Source organism: Schistocerca cancellata, chromosome 3, assembly GCF_023864275.1.
Source record: "Schistocerca cancellata isolate TAMUIC-IGC-003103 chromosome 3, iqSchCanc2.1, whole genome shotgun sequence".
Lineage (NCBI taxonomy): Eukaryota > Metazoa > Arthropoda > Insecta > Orthoptera > Acrididae > Schistocerca > Schistocerca cancellata.
Window position 1 is genome coordinate 793,141,089 of NC_064628.1, and position 25,935 is coordinate 793,167,023.

The window sequence follows — 25,935 nt, forward strand, 5'->3', positions numbered from 1 at the left end:
AGTCCTTGTTTCCTGAGACTAGTATGACCTGCCCCCCACCCCCCGCCGCCCACCTAGTTCAGATCCTGGGTACGCCCTTGTCGCTTCCCCCAAACAACCCAACCCGAAAATGTATGTCGGTTGCATAAAACCTAGCCAATGTGCATCAAATGAAAAAATGACCACCAGTTTTCGGCACTTATGCAGTTTGGGGGGTACATGCGCTGATCACGAGAAAAGTGCCTATTTTTGAAGAAAACGTGTATTTCTGAGGATATAAACATATATATGTACGGAATACAAAAAAAAAAAAATTATTTCAAAAATTATGTGTTACAGTGATATCTGATGCGCTTGTCGCCAAATAAGTACATATTTTCATATGGATGCAAAAAAAAAGATCAGTTAACTGTCTCAATTTTTTTTTTTATCATAAATGATGTAGGCCCCTATTGCATATGTAGGCTATGCACGGAATTTCAAAAACTTTTTTTTTTTTTGCAAATAAGATGGAATAAATAACAAATTTTTCTCAAAAAATCATATTTGTTTATTTTGCACAGATAGACATTAAAGCTCGAATCACAGATTAGATAAAAAGAGCTACCTCAAGTTAATTTGCAGCATTAGGATAGATTTTTCGAATATACTCAATGAAATTGTGGAATGGATTTTCCCCAAAACGTTGACGCCAGAGAAATTCCGCCAGGTAGTTATTCAGCATAGCACGGTGAGTTCCGAAACGCCTTTTATTTTTTTCTTTAGATTTTTGCCAGACTGACTCCACGTGATTTGTGGTTGCGTTTGTAAAGGGATCGACAAAACAAAGCGAATGATTAACAGTTCATAAATAGGTACTCTTCTCGTGATCAGTGCATGTACCCTCTAAACCGCGTAAGTGCTCAGTTTCCAAAGGAACAAGTGAGGTATACAGTTTCCGGCATTGAATTTCAACCATTCAGAAAGATAAGAGTGTTTCGCAGAACGGTATCGTAATTTAACTGAGGAATCTAGTGTTGTTTGTTACAAACAGGGTAAAAACTATTTCAAGCTTCTCGAAATAATTTCTATTGAATCAAGAAGAAACTGGTAACGACATTGCATTTTGAATTAATGACTGCAGGAATATTACACTATTTCTTCAAACATATAAATTTTTCACCACCAGATGACTGGACGAAGCAAAATCTACTTTACCTTTTCGAACGCAAAATGCGCAACACAAAACAGGGGCAACAATAAGTTCTCCCCCAGCCTGTGTTTGAAATACGAGCGCTTTACGGGCAATCAAAGATTCGACTGACGTAAATCCATAGACTGTGCAACACCAATCGAGCGAATATTCTGCTGTAAAAATTATTCGTTTTGTAGCCGAAAAAAATTGTAAATACTATCTTTACCTGTGATAAATCTACTTTCCTCACTAACTGTTATCCTACATTTTGATTAATAAATAAGTAAATTGGTAGTTAATCTGACATCTTTGAACAGGGTTGAGCACGTGGGTTTGTTTATTTGTTAGTGATTAGCAGTGTAGCATTGTGGTGAAATAGCAGAAGGAAAATTGTGTGTGTGGAACAAAGTTAAAATGAATTCCGTTCAAGAGCGTCATCGACCTGGTGTACTTAAGCAACAAAATAAATCCCATAAACATGGTCGTCATCGGAGTAAAGGAGCTATTCACGATGCTCTTAAGGGTAGGTAAATGTTTTCGTACTACAGGCAAGATAATTAAACGCCTTGCGACTTGTATAATGGATTTGTACTGAGCAAAATGTGAGCGTGACGTTGTAATCGAGGGTACTAGTTTGTCACTATTATTCCAGCGTATGGTATTCATTGGTTTACATTTGGAATCCGAACTACAGTAAGGTTTCTCGTATCGATTTAGTGAATGCTTTATTAAAGAAGTTCATAGCATGATCAGCTCTTGGCAAAAACTGCAGTACGTCATGTAAAAACAGAATTATACAACACAGTAGACTATTATTAGAACATATGAATCTATATGATTTTTTGCAGTGTTCTACAACTTATAGGTAAATAGGCCCTATGTGAGAAAAGAATATTTTTGAAATCATAAATACCAGACGTCCTTACATACAGTATATCATTGGTTGTTAGTAATGATGCGTATTATTATTTCCAATCAACGCATGCATAATTTTCGAATAAGTGAATGAAAGAAACAGTAAGTATCAAATTTCAGATTTTTTTCCTCCAAGTATTAATCTTAGTAAAAATCATGAAACTATACACTTAGGAAACAATTGTTTCAATGCATAGAGTAGTATGACAGAGTTGTAGCCATGGGGTAACACAAAGTATGATATGACTGTTAACACAATGACATAGGTTTCCCAGATCGTCTCTCTTATTATGTACATCACATATTATAGATGCACCTACCTGCGGGAAAAGGTCAGGGCATGGGGTGCAATGGATGATGCCCCATCTCCAGGGGGCATCATACATTTAAGAGTGGACAAAAAATCTATTTTATATTAATGACAGTCTTATATGCTTGCATTGTCAAGGGTTTTACAAATACTAAAACTCAGAAAATATTTTTTTTCCAGTTTGTTGTTGTTGCTATATGCGCGCGCGCACACACACACACACACACACACACACACACACACACACACACACACACTCTCACTCTCACTCTCTCACTCTCACTCTCTCACTCTCTCTCTCTCTCTCTCTCTCTCTCGCTCTCGCTCTCGCTCGCTCCCCCCCCCCCCCCCTCCCCCCTGCATCTACAGTACTACATTGGTGATCCCTTGATGTCACAGAATCAAAAGCTTCTATTCTCTTCTTCTCTAAACTATTTATTGTACATGTTTCACCTCCACACATGGCCACATTTCATACAAATACCTTCGGAAAAGACTATCTAACACTTAAGTCTGTATTCAATGTTAATAAATTTCCCCTCTTTAGAAATGCCATTGCCAGTTCTACATTTTATGTTGTCATTACTTCGGCCATCATAAGTTATTTTGCTGCGAAAATAGCAAAACCCATCTAGTATCACCTGATTTAATTTGACTACATTCCATTATCTTTGTGTCACTTTTATTGATGTTCATCTTGTCTCCTCCTTTGGTGAAAACGTTCCCAGCTTTCTTTTACTTCTTCATTTGTTGTCCTCGGTGTCGATGTCCTGGCTGAAAAAACAGGCGGTGGAAGTGCATTACTGTCTTCTGTAAATGATGTAGCAGACAGATGCACAGTTGCGTCTCACAGTCTTTTACTTTCACTGTTTTATAAAATTTGTTATATTGCTCACACCACAGTGACTGTTGGGCTACATCCTTCATTGTCACACTGGCTTTGCTCATTGTTCACAGACTTGGCAGATCATAGGCATTGTGAACAATGGAAAAATGTCATTTTGATGGGTTAAGAGGTAGAGTTGTGTTTGCTGAGTATCCAGTTAGCAGATGACTTAAACTACCTTGGTATCTCATGATAACTGCAAGAGTTCCTCAGCAGGGGAAAATGTGGTGAGTGAGGCTCCTCTTCACCCATAGTATTGTTGAACCCAAGAACTACTTCATCATTCTGTTTTGACACTTCTGTACTAGTACCATTTGCTGTAGATCCTTCTCAGTTATTCTTCATATGCAGAGCAATTGCCTTGCCTCACTGGACAGTCAACATTACACATTCAACTTGACACAGTCAAATGAGCCTGTTAGCTATGGGGCTGTAGAACAAGTATTCCTTTTTAAACCATATGCCTTGTTTGTACAAAATTTTATCAGCATCTCAGCAGTTTGTAAAAATGTAGGAAGGTCTTTCTACTTTCGTTAAAACCTGGTGCCCTTTCCACTGTAATTATGATATTGAATATCCACCTTTAGGTTTACATTAGTCTACTTGGCAGGAAGTATTTTCCACTATGTACTGTGTACAGAAGACTATGTTTTTGTATAGTAACATAGTTACACATGTAACATGTGCCCTTTCCACTGTAATTATGATATTGAATATCCACCTTTAGGTTTACATTAGTCTACTTGGCAGGAAGTATTTTCCACTATGTACTGTGTACAGAAGACTATGTTTTTGTATAGTAACATAGTTACACATGTAACATCATCTTGTTGTATTAAGTTCGTGCATAAGTTCATAGTGTTTTTTCATAGGTACAGTAAACAGAACGCACATATACACATAAGACACTTAAATCATTAGTAGTATATTTTCCTTCAATATTTACAATAGTCTACCAACGCTATGATAACATTTTGATTCTGTGACTAGAAATCTTACTCATTGTGCCATATTTGGAGCAATCATCTGGAAAGAAGTTCCTTGAAGGCTGTTGGATATTGAGTGGAAAAGGTGAAAAACTGAGAGCACAAGATCAGATGAATAGGGTGTTTGCGAAATGTTATCCCAACCCAACTCCTGTATAGTGATATTTATAAGTCTAGCAGAATGTGGTTGGGCATTATCGAGGAAAAGCATCACCTCACACAGTCGTCCTGGTTGTTGTTCTGGACTGTGTCTGCAAGACGTCTCAGTTATTGGCATTAAATGTCAGTGTTGATGGTTACAACTTGGGAAATCAATTCATAGTACACCACACCATTTGTGTTTCACCAGACGCATAACATTATCTTTTGTGGATGCGCGCAATTCTTAGCACAGGTAGTTGCTGCTTTGTTTGGGGTCAACCATTCCTTTCTATTCCTTATATTAGCATAAAGACACAGTTTCTCGTCACCAGTAACTACATAGGATAGGAATGCCCAGTCTTGTTCACGAGCTAATTGATGACAAGCAGAGTTGCATATAGGGCCTATCGCTGATTTTTGTAGTTTTAGCTTGGAGTTTGTGGTACCCATACACTAGATTTTTTAATCTTTCCCATTGCATGCAAATGTCTCATGATAGTGGAATGATCACAATTCCTCACATTTTCCGATTCTGTAGTACAGAGACCCATTTAAATCATCTCCATCTGACCCTGAAGGTCTTCCTCAACGTGGAGAGTCACTAATGTCAAAACAGTTTGTCAAAACCATTTTGTTGCTATGCTCTGTCCAAAGGCATTATCCCCATACACGGCAAAAATGTTTGTGGCGGACTCCATTGTTCTCGCCTCTCTATTGAACTTGAGCAGAAGAGTATGTCAGAAATGTTCCAATTTCTCCACTTGGCACTCCATTTTCTAGAGTCGCTCACTATCTCCAAATTGCAAAATTACAATATGTGAACTCAAATAGCATGAGGAGACTACAAATAAAAAATTACATTCGATAAATAAATTCACAGCAACTGGAATATCAACATGCAAAACTAGAATGCTACTGCTACTAACTTATACACCAACCTAAATTAAGTACAGGATTATATGTTTCATTGTTACAAAGGTGTAGGAATGTTTTCCATGCCTGAATGGACAGAAAGGCATTATTTGTGCCAAGAAGATAACAGATCAGTCAGCTTTAGCAGTATAACTGGATTAAGTAACTTTACAATGCCTTGCATAGTTACAAGTGAAAGAAAAATATTTATTTACTCACATTTTGGGCACAACTTTCATTGTCAATAATTACATTACTCTGTGTATCTGCTGTACATTTCACCCAAGTCATTTAGTGTTGCTGGTTACTGATGCGGAGTTCCCACTGATCTGGAATGGGATTCATTCAGCCTTGAGAGACCAGCTGAGAGGCTGTTTGATTGAATACACTGTGGTACTGAGACACACAAAACTACGGGAATGAGAAATTGGAAGGCTTGCGCCAGACTGAGAGTAACATACTGTTTGTTTATGTGTTTGCAGAACAGTATACATGAAGTGACTTAATATCATCATGCTTCACTGCACTACACCACTAGACACACTACAGAAAACACTAATAAATCTTATGTTATTTATCACTCTCCTTACCAAGTCATGTAATAATGTACTGCACTTTCACTCACCGTGCACAGAAAGCTGGACATCACATGGTGTGAAGTCAGTGTGACTGCAGCATCAAATGGGGCTGGCACCACAACGAGTCAGTTGAAGGAATGGGAAAAGATAGTGTGTGTGTCAATCAGCAAGTAGTCACAGTGCACTGTCGTGGTGTTCTTCATTACAACATCATCTGGAGACAGCATTTGAATGACTTCACATGGGCAAAAATCATTGGGAAACTGGGAGGACAAGAAAATGTGACAGGCACAGCCCAGGAGTATGGTATTGCTCACAATATTGTTGCACATGCATGAGGAGTGTTCTGAACCATGGGCACTGCTGCCTAAAACAAATGAGATATTGACCACAGTTCACTACAGCACCAACTGATCACTAAATTGTGCAACAGGCAAGAAGGGACCTACATCAAACAGTGGTAGCAATTACAACCACATTTAACAGAACTGCAAAGCATGCAATCTGAAGCTCCCCAAAGGCAGGGTGACTGCATATGGTGGTGTCTAGCACTGAGGTCCAGTACATATTCTGTTGACATCAGCACATTGTGAAGAGCATAGGAATTGGACCAGCAAATAGTGGGGGTCACATGCTTGTCTCGCATGATAGCATATTCAGTCTGAGTAGTAATTCTAGATATACCCTCATAAGGAGAGATGTGGGAACACATAATACACCAAGTAACATTGTCAAGTGTGATTGTTTTTGTGGTCCAGCTGTTACGGTGTGTGAAGACATAATGCTGCACAGGCGAACTGGCCCTCAGATCTTTGAAAACTGTACACTCGGCTGTCATCGTTGTTGTGGCGCTTTACTGCTTTTCCACGCATGTCTTTTCGGGGGTGCATTCATCCTTAACTTCATTTTTATGGATGATACTGCACAACCACATTGAACAGCACAGGTGAAGAAGCTCTTTCAACAAGAGGATATTCGGCAAATGAATTGGCCTTCCCGTTCCCCCGACTTAAATCCCACCAAGCATGTGGGAGATGTGTTGGGGGGACATATTACAGCATGTCCACATGCACCAGTGACCATATAACAGTTGTCAACCACACTAGTGGAGAATTGGAACACCCTACTTTAAGGAATCCTTACCGACCTTGTGGCCAGCACTGTAACACGTTGCAGAGCACGCATTGCAATTCATGGTGATAACACGCCCTATTAATAACCATTACCTACTTTGTGTAATGTACAGGTGGCCATTATGAACTGCAGTGACTTCATTGTAATTATTGGTTTTGAATAAAAGTGTCATTTCTTTTCATTGAATTGTATATTTCTTTCAATTACCTTTTGCACTATACTGTTGCAGTTCTTTCTATGTTGGTTTAAATTTCATCAAGTTATGTCACCTGCCAGCGACATATGATGCAGAACTTAATTTGTCCTTGAAGTTTTTCACGCCAGTGTTTAATAATATTGTGAAAGAAGAGGAGGATTGTACATTATCAGACTTTAAATCCAGTAGAATGTCTGGTATATGAGGATATGTTGGATGGAAATCTCTGGATTTCAGAGAAACTAGTACCAAGTTGTAGGATCCAAATAGCCTATGTGGTGCACCAGTACTTAGGTCCTTAGAGTCATGCTATAATTGCTGTCTACTTTTTCAACACAATTTGCTTCTACAGTGAACTGTAACAGCTTAAGTGACAGCCAATGAAAGTGCCATACCTGAACACCAGCAGCCATGGCCAGTGTCCTACTGACAGAAGAACCCTCTTGTCTTGTGCCCACTTCTCTTGTCATCACACTTCCACATGCAGATGACCTGGGATGTTGAGTGGCCTCCAGGAAGCTTCTGCAATTTGACAGACATCGGTCTGTCAACAGATAGATGCTGCTCATCGACCTATGTTCCAGACTTCTCTGCAGTGGTACACACAGGTGCCACCCTTCCACGAAGTCAGTGCTGCATTTAAACCCCAGACCAGCAGAGTACGTCATGATTGGCATGACAGGGCCACACTCAACACCTGCTGCATGTTGGCCATTGCTATGAGTCTGCTGCTGCAAGTCTGGAGTCTTCACTATAACTCAGATGCCACTGGGCCATAATGCATAAACCCCCACATACCTGTACAGCATGAGCAGCCATCACATCACCAGCTGCTCACTCCTGCTCTTCAGCAGTGGTCCAGACTTTGAGTGTGGCCAACACCATCGCCATGTCACTGAGATGCCGCAAACTGCTACAAAGATTAAGATGTTGCTGCCATCAAATAACAGTGCCAAGTCAGCATACTACTGTATGAGCAACTCGCATCACTGGGCCTCTGGTCATTGCTATGCTTGCCGCTATCATGCCTGAACATTATGTGAAGACGGAAACACACAAACTCAGGGCTGCACGAGTTGGATGGATTAATTGAAGACTTGTTTGTGTTCATCCTCATGCCTGTCCGCAGCCGCTTCTGACAAGTTACAAGGTGGAGTCCAGTAGTGACATCCAATCAATGTGGTAGCAACATTGGATTCCAGACCATGAAGTTTAGTTAGTTTGCTAGAGTGTTATTGTTCCATGCTAACACACTGTTCTGTGTCTGCTTGTTGAGTAATTTAGTGAAGTTACTCACCATTTTACTGTGTTGTTCATATTAACTAATCAGCTGACAAAGAAAGAACTATCTGGTGCATATTATCGAAAAAGAAAAGCATAAGAAAGGAAGGGAAAAAAAGAAACAAGCCAAGATCACTATAATTGTGTCTTCAAGAGTTGAACCATTGCTGGTAAAGGTAAGAGCTCATGTTGCGTAATAGTTGCTAAATCAGGTTTTTGTTTCTAAAGAATTGTGAACTATATATGAAAATAGTATTTTATTAGCGAAATTCTTTATTATTACAATCAGCAAATAGTTTGTTATCGAATAAGTAAAATTAACACGATCTTTAAGAAGCGAAGAAAGTATGAAGTCTCGAGTATGTGGCTAACAACCATCCAACCCTCCACACTACACAGCCATCAGCCTTAAAAAAAAACACAGATTTTTAAGTGCATTGTGAGTTGGCACCTGCTTTGATCCCTCAAGTACAGTGTGCAAACCTGTTGCATAATGAAAAGGGTGGATTTCCCTCTGTACCATGTCCATCATTTCACACTTCATGTAACTAAGTTAAACATTATAACATTTGTCTTAAAATGTGTGTATTATTGGCTTTGCTATTCTGTAATCTGTTTTAAAACATACACTGCAGTTTATTAAAGTTGGTACTAGCTTGTACGAAGAGGTTATAAGGTATGAATCTGAGTAGTTTTTCTATAACAAAAACATCAATGATCACATGCAGTTCCATTTGTTGGGTATATTGACCATCATCAGTAGTAGCTATAGTTTCTTTTCACAATTTTATTGGCATGTTTGGTTCACAATCTCTTGTATTAGTGCTGACATTTTCAGCTATGTTTCTCTTCACACTTTTGGCAATCCTGACATTAGAGGTAGATGTTGTTGAAACACCAGGAAACAGTTGATGAGAGCCAGTTCCTTAGAAACAAACTTGCAGAGAAATCTCCATCAAAGGCTATGAAATCCTGACTGTTTTTAAGTAAGTAGGATATATTTTTATTGGTACGTATGGTTCAGGTAATGACAAACTATAGAATTTTAGCTTGTTGAACTTTTTTTGTCCAGCCTGCCCTTTTGTGATGTTGTTCCAGAGTGTCCATAGTTCATTCTATGCTGACAATGATTTCCATTGCTCCTTGATGCCCCAGTATTGTATTACCTGCCATATGTTGCCATCCCTTTTTGTGTAACGTTTTTGGTGCTTATACAAGATGTTAGTGTTTTGGAAAAATATTTATTGTGACAGTCTCAGTTGCAATAAATATTTTTCAGGATATACAGTTGTGGCATCTCTCATGACAATATATTGTATATTGTCAAAATTGTGTTGGTTTTTGGGGTCATAAAAATATTTTTCACACATGGTAGTATTTTATCATTACCAAAGAATAGTTTTTGGTGCTATACACATCAGTTTCATTTGGAAAACATGACAAAGTTAGTCCCCAAGACCACATTTAAAACAATGCAGCAGGCTTGTCCAGGGAGCTCTTTAGCTCAGCAGTGTAGAGTCATATTAGCCATAACATCTGCAGCTCGTGATTGATATCAGCACACCATGCAGCGGGCACAGATAATGTTTGAAGGACACCATTTAAACCTTTCCTTGGTCTTGGACAAGGCTAATCTCTATATAGTATATTGTTCTAAAAGTATATACTACATGAAAAATAGGTTCAGATTGCTCTGGCAAAACAAACATACTCACATCATTTTATTAGACTGTTGACTATGCTGCCCTTTGATGTCCCGGTTTTTAGAAGACAGGACATAGATTGAATCCAATTGTCTGTTTCCAGTTTGAAGTGTCACCAATGCCAGTGACTATCTTTCGTCACCAGCATCAGTCATTTCAGAGGAGTGGCAAATGTCATCAATGTGCATTAATAAAGAAAGAACTTGTGTGACCAAGTTAATATTAGCAAAAACTAAGCGTCATGTTTTACTTATCAAAACTTGGCGTCTGTTGTACACTGCGCTTTAGTGTATGAACTACTTCTGTGGAAAATTTTGTGATTTAGACTCCGGCGTGTATAAGAGAAAGAAAATCCCCTGCAGTGAAAAGGGCATCAAGCTTATACAAGTTGTCATTTATGTTCTCATCATTCAACAATATAAGTAGGAACTCTTTCTTGGTTTCGCAGTTGCAGTAGAGATGCATGGACAAATCCTCCCTCGCCACTCTCTCGAGGCATATACCCTAGGTACTCATTAGTACACACATCTCATGTAGTACTGTTGGAGTAGCCAGCAGTAAGTTCCCTGTATACCATCAATCTCGTTTATCGGTATTGCTGTTACTCATTCAGGGGCTTAACAAATGATGTGCAAGGCTACAGTCTGGGTTTTCAAACTTGACTTCACTGAGAGAACAGTTCTCTTCATGCTGTGGGTATACGGACTTTCTTTGAATGGGCAAATAAATGTTTAATTACTTGTTAGAATTAATTTGCCCATTTATTGAGTAAAAAGAAACATTTATACAAAAATGTTTACATATCATGTGGGGCACCTGTAGGTTTCTTCATTTTCTTGCCCACACACTTCTCAGTTTTGCGTTTAGTATTAAAAAAGAATTTCAGCTGTGAGAAAGTCAACTATATTGAAGGAGGAAAAGTTTTGGACGTTATTTGCCAATTAGAAAGAAAGGTGTAAAGGCTATAAGATGCCTTGTAAATATTGTTTGATTTGTTTGTATGTACTTATTTTCTTGAGTAAATAAACAGTTATGTTTAATAATGTTTGAATGACACTTTTTGTCGCCTGTCAGTTTTCAGCTGTGTGGAGGGATTTACCTTGTATTTTTATCAAGAACATTCACCATGGACATGACTTTGTTTATTAACAAATTATATTATCCTTAATGATGTTACTATATTCTTTAAAAAAAAAAAATAAAAAAAAGCAGTCCCTACCTTAATTTCACAGCAAACAGTACTCGGAACACACGCAAATTTTGGCACCAATGTCTACTAACGAGGACAGCAGTTTATATACTTTTAATTCCCTCCCCCCCCCCCCTCCCCCAATCCCTTCCAGCTAGGTTTTCCATGGTTTCCATTTATCGCTGTATGCAAATTCTGGATCTGTTCTTTTGAAAAGAACATAACCACTTTCCTTTCACATCTCTCCACCTTCTAAGCTTGTACTCCATCTATAATGATCTCATCACCAAAGGGATGTTAAAACTTAATCTTCCTTTGCACCTAGAGCAGGGGCAGTTGTAGGACACATCGTTGGATATAAAGTCCAACACATACCTGTTCATAATTGCAGAAGGGCAAAAGAATGCTCAGACCCTGACCAGCAGGGGCAGTAGTTGTGCAAAATGCTCTATTAATGTTCGTGTGATTGATCAATATTTGTTATTGAATTCTATCAATAATGTTACTCAGTCTTTACATTGAATAAGCAGCAGAGAATACCAAGGAAAAACGTATGAAGGGAATTAGAGTTCATGGAGTAGAAATAAAAACTTGGAGGTTTGCTGATGACACTGTAATTCTGTCTGTAATCAAAGGGCTTGGAAGAGCCACTGAATGGAATTGATAGTGTCTTGAAAAGAGCTTATAACAAGAACAGCAACAAAAGTTAGGCGAGGGTAATGCTATGTAGTCAAATTAAATTGGGCATTGCATAGGGAATTAGATTAGGAAATGAGACACAAAAAGTAGTTCATGAGTTTTGCTATTTGGGCAGCAAAATAACTGGCGATGGCCAAAATAGAGAGGATATAAAAATGCAGACTGGCAGTGGCAAGAGAAATATTTCTGTAAAGAGAAATTTAGTAACACATAATATAAATTTAAGTATTAGGTGGACATATATGAAGATATGTGTCTGGAATGTAGCCTTGTACAGAAGTGAAACTTGGACGATAAGCAGTTCAGACAAGAGAGAACTGAACCTTTTGAGAATGTGGTGCTACAAAAGAACACTTAAGATTAGGTGGGTAGATCAAATAACTAAAAAGTAGGTACTGAATTAAAATGGTGTGGGGGGGGGGGGGGGGAGGAGATATATACCAAGGATTTGTCAGTTTGGTAATGGATGGGAGTGATTGTATTTAGACCTAGCTAGGCATGAATGCAGGAAGCAGGTTCGAATAGATGTAGGTTGGAGTAGTGATTCAGAGATAAAAGAAGCCTGCACAGGATGGACTTATGTGAAGAGCTTCATCATGTGGTCAGTCTTCAGACTGAAGACCTCGGTGGCAGCAGCATATAACTACACATTACTCACATTGGCCTTTACCTTTATTGCAGCTGCCTCGATAATCGCAGTAGAAAATCATGTATCTGCCAGTTCAAGTACACTGCAAACCGACCACCCTTACGTCAAAACTTTATAAAAGCTGTCACTCTTTCATAGCCTACTATGTTATGATTTATGAATATTTATTTCGTTTCATTTACATCTACATGGATACTCTGAAAATCACACTTAAGTGCCAGGCAGAGGGTTCATAAAACCACCTTCACAAAAATTCTCTTTTATTCCACTTTCGAACAGAATGCTGAAAAAATGAACACACTTCTTTCTGTGGGAGCTCTGATTTCCATTATTTTATTATGATGATCATTTCTCCTTATGTAGGTCAGTGTACTTTTACATTTGGAGGAGAAAATTGGTGATTGAAATTTGATGAGATGATTTCGCCGCAACAAAAAATGCCTTTGTTTCAATTATGTCCATCCCAAACCGTGTATCATGTCCTTGACACTCTCTTCCCTATTTTGTGGTAGTACAAAATGTGCTGTGCTTCATTGAACTTTCTTGATGTACTCCGTTAACCCTTAAGGATCCCCAACCGAACAGCAGTACTTCAAAAGAGGACAGACAAGCGTAGTGTAGGCAGTCTCTTTAATAGTATTTAAATGGAAAGGGATCACTGCTGTCAGTTGCAGCAGGAAGTTAAGCAGAATCAGCAGCGCCAAGTGAAAATGTGTACCGGGCTGGGATTTGAACCTGGGATCTCCAACTGACTAGGCAGGTGCAGGAACCACTGTGCCATTCAGAACACAGTGTGGCACTCGGTGGGAGTGTGGATTGGCCATGAGGCATACTGAGATATTCCGTGCGGTTGCAATAAAACTGTGTCCCGGATGGTGCAGTGGTTACCGCACCTGCCTAGTAAGCAAGAGATACCAGGTTCGAATCCCAGTCCGGTACACATTTTCACTTGGTGCTGCTGATTCTGCTTAATGTCCCACTGCAGCTGAAAGCAGTGATCCCCCTTTGATTTACATATAGTGTTTCACAGCTGTGGGCTTGCATGGTGTCTTGTTTTTCAAAGGGACAGACACCATGCATTCATAAAAAAAGTCTCTTTAGTAGATCTGTTACTTTTTCTAAGTGTTCTGCCACAGTATCCAGTCCTTGTTTTGCTTTTCCAACAACATATTCTACATATTATTTTCAATTTAAATTGTTTGTAATTGTAATTCGTAGGTATTTAGTTGAATTTACGGCCTTTAGATTAGAATGATTAGTTATGTAACTGAAATTTAATGGATTCCTTTTAGCACTCATGTGGATGACCTCACACTTTTCATTATTTAGGGTCAATTGCCAATTTTTGCACCATTCAGATATCTTTTATAAATCATTTTGCAATTTGTTTTCATCTTCTAATGAAATTACTAAACGATAAATGAAATCATCATTTGCAAACAATGTAAGACAGCTGCTCAGATTGTCTGCTAAATCGTTTATACAGATAAGGAACAGCAGAGGGTTTATAACACTACCTTGGGAAAACTCAGAAATCAGTTCCGTTTTACTCGATGACTGTCCATCAGTTACTACGAACGATGACCTCTCTGACAGGAAATCACGAATCCAATATTCCATAAGCATTCAATTTCACTACAAGTTGCTTGTGTGGTACAGTGTCAAAAGCCTTTTGGAAACTTAGAAATATGGAATCAATTTGAAATCCCATGTCAATAGCACTCAACACTTCATTTTGCTTTGACATTATGTCCTATCATTGCGAGATCTGTACCGCAACCCAGATGGAACTTCCACAGGACTCATTGGCTGAGTTTTGCTAACCACCTAGATGAATATATCTGTTTCATTTCATCAGGTCCTAAAAACTACCCTTGCTTCATTGGGGCTGTTATTACTACTGCTAAGTAGTTGATCCCTCATGGATACAGAAAGGAATAAATACCAGACTGGAATTAGCATTGTGAACAACTTTATGAACAGTATAACAACGACTGGCGACAGCGATATTGCAGATGACCTCCTCCAAAGTCTTGCTGCTGCTAAAAGAATATGATGGTGTGAGGTGGTAGAAAATGTAAATTGACTTCAGAGATTCAAGTTGAAAGGCATGCAGTCTTCTGCGTAACCTTGGTGGAGCATCCAATAAATTTGGGCAGAAACCTGGTATTTCAGGCAACCAAATCGCTGACCATATAGTTGCAACATCTACATCATTCTGTGACAAACAACATACCTCCAGAATAAAAGAACAGCTCACGTCTCTAAAAGCTCAGTGCCCAAATGAATTTTCTCCATTGACACTGACTGAATTGGACGAGACCTTGAAACAAATTAAACATGGTAAAGCACCTGGTCTGGATAATATACAGATGGAATTTCTGATAAACATGGGTAATGGTAGGAAAAAATTGCTGGTCCGCTTCTTCTCCAACATCCTAGATAGTGGATCACTGCCAACGAGCTAAAGAGAAGAAATATACTGACAATTTTGAAACCAGCTGACACCCTCATAGTTTCAGACCAATTTCCCTTTTGAGCTGTACTTATAAACTCTTAGAGAGGCTCATCTATAATAGAATTAGCAGATTTATTCTGGAACTTATCCCAGCTGAGAAAGCAGGTTTTGGGCCACGCAGAAGTTGCTGTGACCGGGTACTGGTCCTAACAACTTTCAGGGAGGATGGTTTCCAAGAAAACATGAAAACATCTGTTACATTCATAGACCTAACCGCGGCATTTGACACAGTCTGGAGAGAAGGGATGATGTACAAATTACTAAAAACAATCCGATGCTAAAAAACTGTAACTCTCATGAACACCATGATAAACAATAGATATTTCTGTGTTTACTTTGGAGAAATTGTGAGCAAGGAGAGGAATTAAAGTAATGGTCTGCCACAGCGCTCTGTCTCAGACCCTCCATTATTCAATCTACATATCTCTGTTCTCCCCAATACCAGGTCAACAAAATTTTGCTCTGTGGACGATATTGCTGTTGCTTGGATCTTGAATGAGTGGAGACACTTCTCACATAAGATCTGACTGTTGTGAGCACCTATTTTAGAAAGTGCAACATAAACCAGCACAAGTGAAACTGAAGTATGTACATTCCATCTGACAAACAAGCAAGCTAATGTGGAGGTCAGACTAAAACTTAATGGACACACTCTTTGCCATAACAAGTACCCTAAATACCTTGATGTCACCCTTGACCACACACTTTCATACAAAAAACATCTTGAAAATAGTGCTGCCAAGATAAAAACTCGTAACAATATTATTCAAAAATTGTGTGGAATGACATGGGGAGCTTCAGCAGATACCTTGCGTACATCATCCATTGCGCTGGTCTTCTCAGCAGCTGAGTATTGTGCCCTGGTGTGGCTAAACAGCTGCCACACCAACTTGACATCCAGTTGAACCACACTATGTGGTTAATAACTGGGGCAGTCTGACCAACACCAATTTATTGGCTTCCTCTGCTGAGTAACATCTATCCACCCGCAATCCGCAGAAACGAGGCATTGCTTAAGGAATACCGCAAGCTCCAGGAGAATCTAGATTACCCATACAGGAAAACATACCAAGTTTATGATGAAATAGAGTCCGTTCGAACAAACCCACCATTACGACAAGCAGAATGGCTAGATGCCAGTAGTACTGGAGTGAGAGACCTGTGGGACCAGAGCTGTCAACTTACTGAAAATCCTGAAGATTACACTTTCATATAAAAAACATCTTGAAAATAGTGCTGCCAAGTGAGTGATTTTGAAAGTATAACTGTGGTACTGCTGGCACAGAACTCAACAGTGGGTCAAATTGAACAGATGTGCAGACTCTCTTTACAAATGGGGTGCTACAGAGTCTTCTGTTTGTGACTGTGGGGCTCTGTACCAGTCAGTCAAGCACATTAGAAATGAATGCCTACTAGGGAGTTGGAGAAACCTCGTGAAAAATGATGATACGACTCTTATATGGATTAGGAACCTAGATATTGACATTTAGTTAGTTTTATATGTAGTTTTGTATTTCCATATTCCTGTTATACATAGTATTACTCCCCCTGTGGGCCCGAGGGTTAGAATAGGCCCCAGGTATTCCTGCCTTTCATAAGAGGTGACTGAAAGGAGTCTCACACCTTTTGGCCTTTAAGTGATGGTCCCCTGTAGGGTTTGACCTCCATTTTTCAAACTTTTTCCCAAAGAGCGAGCCAATTGGGGAAGGGTGCCTTACATGGTGCATCGTGTCCATCGTGCACAGAGATCTTTAGCCCACTTTCTTGTCGTGGAATTGCAGTCCCGCTCATGCAGTGTCGTTTTCTGCGCCAACGATGAACATGGAATTCTTTGCACCTCATATCCAGCATGGGAGCCAGTCTGTTGTGGGGCTGCCATGTACCCTGTTGGTTGGAGCCCCCTGATTACACAGGAATCGCTCTGCTGGTGCCTGTGCCATTAACTCACTATGTATGTCAAGGAGTAGATGCCTGTCACCGTGGGGCATCGGTACTCCCGGCAATGTCCATCGTGCCAGGTGGCCTTTGCTGTGGCTAGGTGGCACTGGTTGGGAGGGGCACTGGTCGGAGTGGGTTGCATCAGGGCGGATGACACACGATGAAGCGTACCACGTCATCACTTGCTGGTGATCAAATGCCAGCAGTCTCTAAGCGTTCCAAGTCTCATTACAATGCAAGGAAGTATGATCCTAAATCGTTCCCCTCCCTGGCCTCACCATGTGAAAAATGCCAGGCTAAGGATGCCAGCGAACCCTATTCGCCCCGGTACCTCGTAAGTATGAGAGCTGATGGGGACTCCTTTATCTTGATGAAGCCTCAGTTTTTTGTAGAGCATTTAGAGGACAAGTTTGGGGAGTTGGAGGGCTTGTCCAAAACGTGGTCAGGGTCAATTTTGATAAAAACGGCATCCTCTGCCCAGTCACAGGCATTACTTGCTTTTGACAAGTTGGTGGATGATTGCGTCGCCTCATATGGTCCAGAGTATTATCTTCCACAGGGACCTTCTTTTGCAGTCTGACAACGAGCTGCGCGCCAACGTAGAGTGACGAGGAATTCATTTCATCCGGTGCGTCCATCGGGGTCCAAGGAATAATCAGGTTGCTGCCAGTGCCTTCATCTTGACCTTAGAGGGTGACACATTACCCAAGAAGGCCAAGGTGATAGTCTAACGCTGTGATGTCAAGCCATATATCCCTCCCCCAATGCGGTGCTTTAAGTGCTGGATGTTTGGCCATATACCTTTCCACTGTACTTCCAGCATCACATGTCAAGATTGTGGACGTCCATTCCATCCCAATACTCCATGTGCCCCACCTCCCATCTGTGTCAACTGCAGAGAGCACCATTTGCCTTGCTTGCCAGACTGCAGGATTCTCCAGAAAGAAAGGAAAGTCATGGAGTACAAAACTCTGGACCGACTGATCTACACTGAGACTAAGAGAAAATTTGAACGCCTGCATCCTGTGCGTATGACATCATCTTACACTGCTGCTACAACAATTCTGGCACCATCAGCTCTGCCAACCCCAGTCACCCCTCAGAACTGGAAGAATACACCTGCCCCCTTGATTGTGGGGGGCATTTCCCTCCCTGTAGCTCCTGCACCACCTACTCCGGGAGCAACACCGCCCACTACAAGAACAGTTGTAGCCCCATCAGTTCCACAAGTTCCAGTTGGCTCTCAAAGCTGGAAGACTACACAATTGTGGGGGGGGGGGGGGGGGGTGTCTTTGCCTCCCTGATGCTCCCGCACCACCTACCCCTCAGGAGCACTGTCACCCCAACCATCGGGGCGCCAGTCCCCACTTCCCAGCCAGAGAAGTGTAAGTCTTCTTCAGCTCCTCTCTCTAGGAATGGGTCTCTCCCTTCCCGGTTTTCTGCTAGTAAGAAAGATGACACCTGCCACTGGCTGAAGAGCCCAAAAGCAGCTGGTCACAGGGCTTCACGATCATACTCAGTCCCAGAGACTGAATCAGTGAAGTCCTCCCAGCCAGAGAAACCCAAAGATCAACGAGAGAAATCCAGAAAGAAGACCCCCCAAGACCAAGGGAATTGCGGTGGCACCTTCACCACAGCTGCCTAAAAGCTCTGCGTCTGAGGATGAGATGAAGATTGTGACATCCACTGAGGACCTAGATCTCGCCATACCCTCAGACACAGTTGACATAGCCTGTTCAGGAAATAAGTCAGTGATAGCAGTTGACTCCGAGGCGTAGACTGCCTCATTGAGTATTTCATGCCTTCCCAGTCTCATGATCACGTCATCCTCCAGTGGATTTGTGGCAGTATTTTCCTCCACCTGGCTGAGCTACGGCATCTGTTAAGCTTTACACCTGCTTTCTGCATTGTCCTTCAGGAAAGCTGGTTCCCGGCAATGCAGACCCCTGCCCTTCGCAGCTACAGGGCATGTTACAAGAACCGTAGCAACTACAATAAAGTGTTAGGTGCCTCTTGACGCTGTGGCTGACAGGATATGGACGACGCAGGAAATAACGGACTACAACATATATCTCCCTCCAGATGGTGCGGTACCCCTGAACATATTGGCTGCACTGATTGATCAACTCCATAAACCTTTCCTACTTTTGGGAGATTTTAACAGCCATAACCTCTTGTGGTTTAGCACCATGCTTACTGGCCATGGCAGAGATTTCGAAAATTTACTGACATCCCAACTCAACCTCTGCCTCTTAAATACTAGGGCTGCCACACATTTCAGTGTGGCTCATGGTAGTTACTCAGCCACTGATTTATCGTTTTGCAGCCCAAGACTCTTCCCGTCTATCCACTGGAGAACACATGATGGCGTGTATGGCAGTGACCGCTTCCCCACCTTCCTGTCACTCCTCTGGCGTCATGCCCATGGACGCCTACCCAGATGGGCTTTAAACAAGGCAGACTGGGTAGCCTTCACCTCTGCTGTCATCTTTGAATCTCCCCCACATGGTGCCATTGATGTTGTGATTGAGCAGGTCAATACAACAATAATTTCTGTGGCGGAAAAAGCGATCCCTTGTTCTCTAGGATGCCCCCTGTGAAAGAGAGCCCCGGTGGTCACCGGAAGTCGCTGAGGCAATCAAAGAGCATCTCCCCTTCTCTGTATGCAGATGACTTCTGCATTTCATATTGCTCCTCCAATGCTGCTGTTGCAGTGCGGCGCCTACAGGGAGCTATTCACAAGGCACAGTCATGGGCTCTAGCCCACAGCTTCTAGTTTTCAGCTGTGAAGTCGTGTGTCGTGCACTTCTGTCGGCATCATACCATTCATCCGGAACCTGAACTTTATCTTAATGATGATCCACTCACTGTACTGGAGACGTATTGATTCTTAGGACTGTTTTTCAATGCCAGATTGACTTGGCTACCTCACCTTCATCAGCTTAAGCGGGAGTGCTGGCAGCACCTCAGTGCTCTCTGCTGCCTGAGGAACAGCAATTGAGGTGCAGATCGCTCTTGCTGCTGCGGTTCTACAGAGCCCTTGTTCAATCCCACCTTGACTATGGTAGTCTGGTTTATGGTCCAGCGGCGTCCTCAGTGTTAAGTTTACTCGACCCAGTGCACCACTGTGGTGTTCACCTAGGGACGGGAGCTTTTAGAACAAGTCCAGTGACCAGTGTCCTGGTGGAGGCCGGAGTCTCTCCATTGCGGATCCAACATGCACAACTGCTTTCCAGTTATGTTACACACATTTGTACTTCACCTGAGCATCCAAATTACCATCTCCTTTTCCCACCCGCGACCGTTCATCTCCCGCATCGGCAGCCCAGGTCAGGGCTCATGATTGTGGTTTGTGTGCAATCCCTTTTCTCCGAACTGGAGTTCTTCCCTTTAGAACTTCTACTTGAGGTCCATTCCCATATACCTCCATGGTGTACACTGGACGAAGCTTTGCCTGGACCTTTTGCATGGCCTGAAGGACTCCATTATCCCCACAGCACTCGGCTGTCACCTCCTCCTGATTCTTGACATGTTCTGGAGCTCTGAAGTTGTTTACACCAACAGCTCGATGACTGATGGTAATGTTGGCTTCGCCTACGTCCACAGAGGCCATATTGAACAGCATTCCTTGTCCGCTGACTGCAGTGTGTCCACTGCAGAGCTTGTGGCCATATCTCGTGCACTTCAGTATGTCTGTTCCTTTTCTGCTGAGTCGTTTATTCTCTGTTCTGACACCCTGAGCAGCTTACAAGGTATTGACCAGTGCTACCCTCACCATCGTTTGGTAGCAAATATTTGGGAGTCCATCTCTGCCCTGGAATGGTCCAGTTGTTCAGTGGTGTTTGTGTGGACCCTAGGACACGTCGGAATCCCTGGCAGTGAACTTGCTGACAGTCTGGCCCAGCAGGCTACGCGGAAACTGCTCCTGGAGATGGGCATCTCCATAAATGACCTGCGTTCTGTCTTACGCCGCAAGGTTTTTCGGCTTTGGGAGATGGAGTGGCGTAACAGTATGCACAACAAATTGTGTGTCATTAAGGAGACTGTGAATGTGTGGAAGTCTTCCCTGCAGGCTTCACACAGGGAATCAGTTGTCCTTTGTTGGCTCCGCATTGGCCATACGTGGCTCACACATGGTTACCTCCTCCGTCACAAGGACTCACCTCAGTGTCACTGTGGCTCCCAAATGACAGTCGTCCACCTCTTGCTGGACTGCCCACTTTTAGACGCTCTGTAACAGATTTTTAACTTTCCCAGCACCCTACCTTCATTGTTGGTTGACAGCGCCTCAACAGTAGCTTTAGTTTTACATTTTATTTGTGAGGGTGGGTTTTATCATTTGATCTGAGTTTTAGCGCATGTCCTTTGTCCCTCTGTGTCCTCTGCCCTAGGGCTTTTAGGGTTTAAGTTTTAATGTGTTGCAGAGTGACTGGCTTCTCCTTTTTTATTCCCGTGGTCAGCCAGCCATGTTAATCTGCTTTCTTGTTTTTAGTCAGTTCTCCCTATGTCTTCCATCTCTCTGTAATTTTCTTGTCCTGTTTTGTCCATTGTAGTGTTTGTTGTCCTTCTGTCATTCTTCTGGTGCTTCCTTTCTGCTGTTATTGTGCTGTACGTGTTCTTTGTTTTCTTCTTTCCCTCTGGAAATTGTTTTACTGGGAACAAGGGACCGATCATCTTGCAGTTTGGTCCCTTTCCCCCCTTTTAAACCAACCAACCATAATATTACTAATGTCGTATATTTGTAATTTTAAGCTGCATGTGAACCATACAAATAAATAAATAAATAACCATAGTAAATATTTTTAACAACGAAGTCACTAACAATAACTGAGTTCTCTGTGTTTACCTTAATACATATCAAACCTTTATTCATAATTTATAGTAATAAACATTGACAATTCTGTTAACTGTTTTAAAATTTCCTTCATCTTAGGGTAAATGCTGAACTCTATTTTCAAACGTTCCTTTAAAAAGGAAAATCTTTCAGAATTGTCCCAATTTCATCCTTATAAACTGGAAAAATGAATGAAATAAGTATTCGTCTTCAGTGTTGTTGAGAAACAGCTAAACTAATTAAAATTGAACAAAGGTTGGGGCCCAGTGAAAATCTGTCAGATTCTATAGTGAATTTGCAGATGAATTAGTTCCTCTTCCAACCATAATCTGTTGTAGGTCTCTCTCATGTCACACCCATTTACAAGAATAATGGTAGAAGTGATCATGACATAATGAAAACTTTGGATCAAGGCAGTCAGGTAGATGCATTATGTCTTTATATCCAAAAAGCATTTTAACTCAATACCATATCCACACTTATTGTCAGAAGTACTACCATATGGCGTATCAGTCAAAATTTGTGAGTGGGTTGAGGATTTTTTTTGCAGGGAGGACACAAAGGTTATCTTAGTTGGAAAGTCGTTGTCAGATGTAGAAGTAACTTCAGGTGTGACCCATGCTGTTCATATTGTCATGTTGTATATTAATGACCTTGTGGACAATATTAATAGGAACCCCTGATGTTTTTGCAATTGATGCAGTTATCTCTAATGGATTACTGTCCAAAAAAAGTTGCATAAATATTGATTCAGATCTTGATAAGAATTCAAAGTGGTGCAAAGATTGAGAACTTGCTTTAAATGATCAGAAATGTGAAACTGTCACAAAAAAAGGGGTGGGGGGGGGGGGGTGTCTGAATCGGCCTAATCACAAATACATGAAGTTGAAAGACCACATAGGTTCAGTTGTATGTAAAATGGGTTGAACTCATGTGACCCATTGTAGAATATTGCTCAGGGGTGTGGGACCCACCCCAATTAGGACTAACTGGGATTACTGAACACATGCAGTGAAGGGCAGTACAAATTTTCACAGGTTTATTTGATCCATGAGAGAAAGTCGCAGTGATTCTGAAGAAAATGAACTGGCAGACTCTTAAAGATAGGTGTAAACTATCCCGAGAAAGTCTACTTACAAAATTTCCAGAACTGGCTTTAATTGATGACTCTAGGAATATACTACAACCTTCTATGTATTGCTCACATATGGATCACAAGGACAAGATTATACTAATTACAGCACACACAGTCAGTTAAACAACTATTCTTTCCACACTCCATCTGTGAATGAAACAGGAAGGAACCCAAATAACTGGTACAGTGGGACAAACCCTGTCTCATGCACTTCACCATGGCTTGTAGAGTACAGATATAGATGTAGACCAGAAGCCGTGGTCTCTAAGGCAGTACAGCTTTTTACTATCTCATTCATCTTCCTCTAATTTCTTTTGTTGTCTCAACTGGCAGAACACATTTTGCCATAGCTAATGGTGCTCTTTTTACAGTTAGTGCACATTCTCACTTCTATTGTAGTCTCATCGGCCTATGAGGTATCCAAAATTTCTGACTTTCAAGGTTTCTGAAGTTTCAGGGAATGTGGGCATAATACCTGTTGGAAATGATATAAAGTGTTCTTTTTCATTTTAGTATTGTTTGTTGTTTCTAAGATATTTGTCACATTTCCATCTTTCCATGCCTAGTCTCAATAGTTTGTTCATGGTAAATTATCTCCATTTCACTACTTGCATCATTAAATGAAACATGCTTGACACAACTGCATTTTTTTTTTTTATTTCAATTTTCTTATAATTATTTCCTGGCTCTGATTTGGCTATCAGTTATGTTGTACTTATGTGAAATACTTAACCGCAAAAATACTAAAATGTGAAGATTTTTTTATGGTCTCTCTGTCACGTGTTTCATTACAATGATGTAGCTTTCATTTATGTAGAAATAATGTGCCACACAAGTCATCACAGTACTTTTTTTTCCTCCCCTCTACTCGGGGAGGGGGGGGGGGGAGGGGGAGGGGGTGGAGGTGGACTCCTGGTTTCAAATACACCACATTTTAAAGGGCCTCCCATATTTGTGTTTTTTTGTGCACTCTGATACTTATGTAGTGGTTTTCTTCACCATTTGTTTCAATAATAGGAGTTGTTAAATATGTGACATGATAAAAATGTGCATTTGTTTAATTTACCATAAATGGGAAAATTTCAGTATCAGTAGTCATCCTCTCATTTTTTTAAAATAAATACTGCCATTTAAACTGTGTGCAATTCTGTATATTTACAGGACGTGTCTCTGCAAAAGCAACCACTAAAAAAGCTTCACGCGAATTGCACAGAGAAGAAAGACGCAATCAAGCCATGCAATTACGGCAAAAGAAACGCGAAGAAATGCTTCTTAAAAAACGTTTTTCATCTGGTGTCGGCAATAATCACCCTCTCCTACTATCAGTCGTGCCTTTATCAGAAAAAATTGATCCATTAGGTGTGCTTGAGCTTCTTAAGCAAGCTGATTCTGATGCTGTGATCAACAACAGTTCCACAGGCAATGTTCATATAAGGTTGGTTTTATGTTGCATAGATCTTTTAAGTAGTTAATATAAGTGTGTGTGCATGTGTATAAATTGGTCTGATAAGACTTGATCAGAAACAGAATAGCACAATGACCGTCAGATTGAGTATATCCTCATTCCAATTCTTTCTACAGTTGTCGTTTGTTAGGTTAACCACTTTTTGTTAAATTCTTCAGATTTGATTACATAGTGAGATATAGATTCCATTGTTATTTATAATTATTTTAAGAACACCATAATGCACCAGAGATAAGCAAGCATGTTTATGGTGTCACCCACATGCATTTGTTTTGGTAAAGGATCCAACTACACAATACTCGTTCAGGAAAGTACACTGTCCAGTGACATTAATGTGACCACCTGTCGAAAGACTTTGGGAGTGCGGACCATTGCGGGACTTGCAGGAAGAGACTCAGTGAGGTTCTGGTAGGTACCGGGACAGGGGATGTGTAGCCATGCCGACTCCAGTGCTGTGGCCAGCTGTGCAAGGTTTCACAGTTGAGGATCCATGGCAGTGAACAGTCTGATCGAGGGGGCTCCACAGATTCTCAGTTGGGTTTAAATTCGGGGAGTTCGGTGGCTAGGGGAGTATGGTAAACCTAGCCCGGTACTTTTCAAACCACACAAATACACTGCAAGCTGTGTGACATGTCGCATTGTCTTGCTGGTAGATACCATCGTGCAGAGGAAAAACAAAAGGACATAGTCCCCAAAGATAGATTCATAGTTGTGTTGATCCATTGAGCATTCCCCAAACCCTCATGCACACAGGGTGTTTGCTTTTAGACATTTCACACTGTACACACCCACAGCCATCTGCCTGATGGAGCATAGGAGGTCTATTCAGAAAATTCCAGAACTTTTTCCACAAAACTTTTCTCCTCTTACTATTCACTTATTGTGCATGGTGTCCTTTGAAATAGTCTCCTCCGCAATTGATACAACACTCCCCAACGCCATTTCCATTTCTGGAAGCAGTCTTGGTACTCCTCTTGCTGGCTGGTGCAAAGTTCCATCTGGAGATTTTCTTTTATCTCATCTATCATTGCAAATCTTTGTCCTTTCAACGGAGTTTTCTACTTTGGAAATAAAAAAGAAGTCTACAAGGGTGACGTCTGGCACGTATGAAGAATGAGGCAGCACAGTGATTTTGTTTTTTTGCAATAGTTGTGCACCAACAGGGATGAGTGTGCGAGTGCCTTATCCTGATGCAAAAGCCATGAATTGTCTCTTCACATTTCAGGCAGTTTCCTTCTCACATTTTCTTGCAACCATTGGAACATGTCCCAATAGTACCATCAACTGACAGTTTGTCCCAGTGGCACAAATTC

At 41.0% G+C, this 25,935-nt stretch overlaps 1 protein-coding gene across 1 annotated transcript in view; it reads left to right on the forward strand.

The window, feature by feature from the left end:
* The first annotated feature begins 1,399 nt into the window (after positions 1 to 1,399).
* LOC126175846 (pre-rRNA-processing protein TSR1 homolog) overlaps positions 1,400 to 25,935 on the forward strand; it is a 96,088-nt gene continuing 71,552 nt past the window's right edge. The window contains exons 1-2 of the mRNA XM_049922853.1: positions 1,400 to 1,676; positions 24,319 to 24,592. Of these exons, the coding sequence (XP_049778810.1) occupies positions 1,568 to 1,676; positions 24,319 to 24,592 (383 nt within the window). The 5' untranslated portion in view covers positions 1,400 to 1,567. The remainder of the gene's footprint in view (positions 1,677 to 24,318; positions 24,593 to 25,935) is intronic.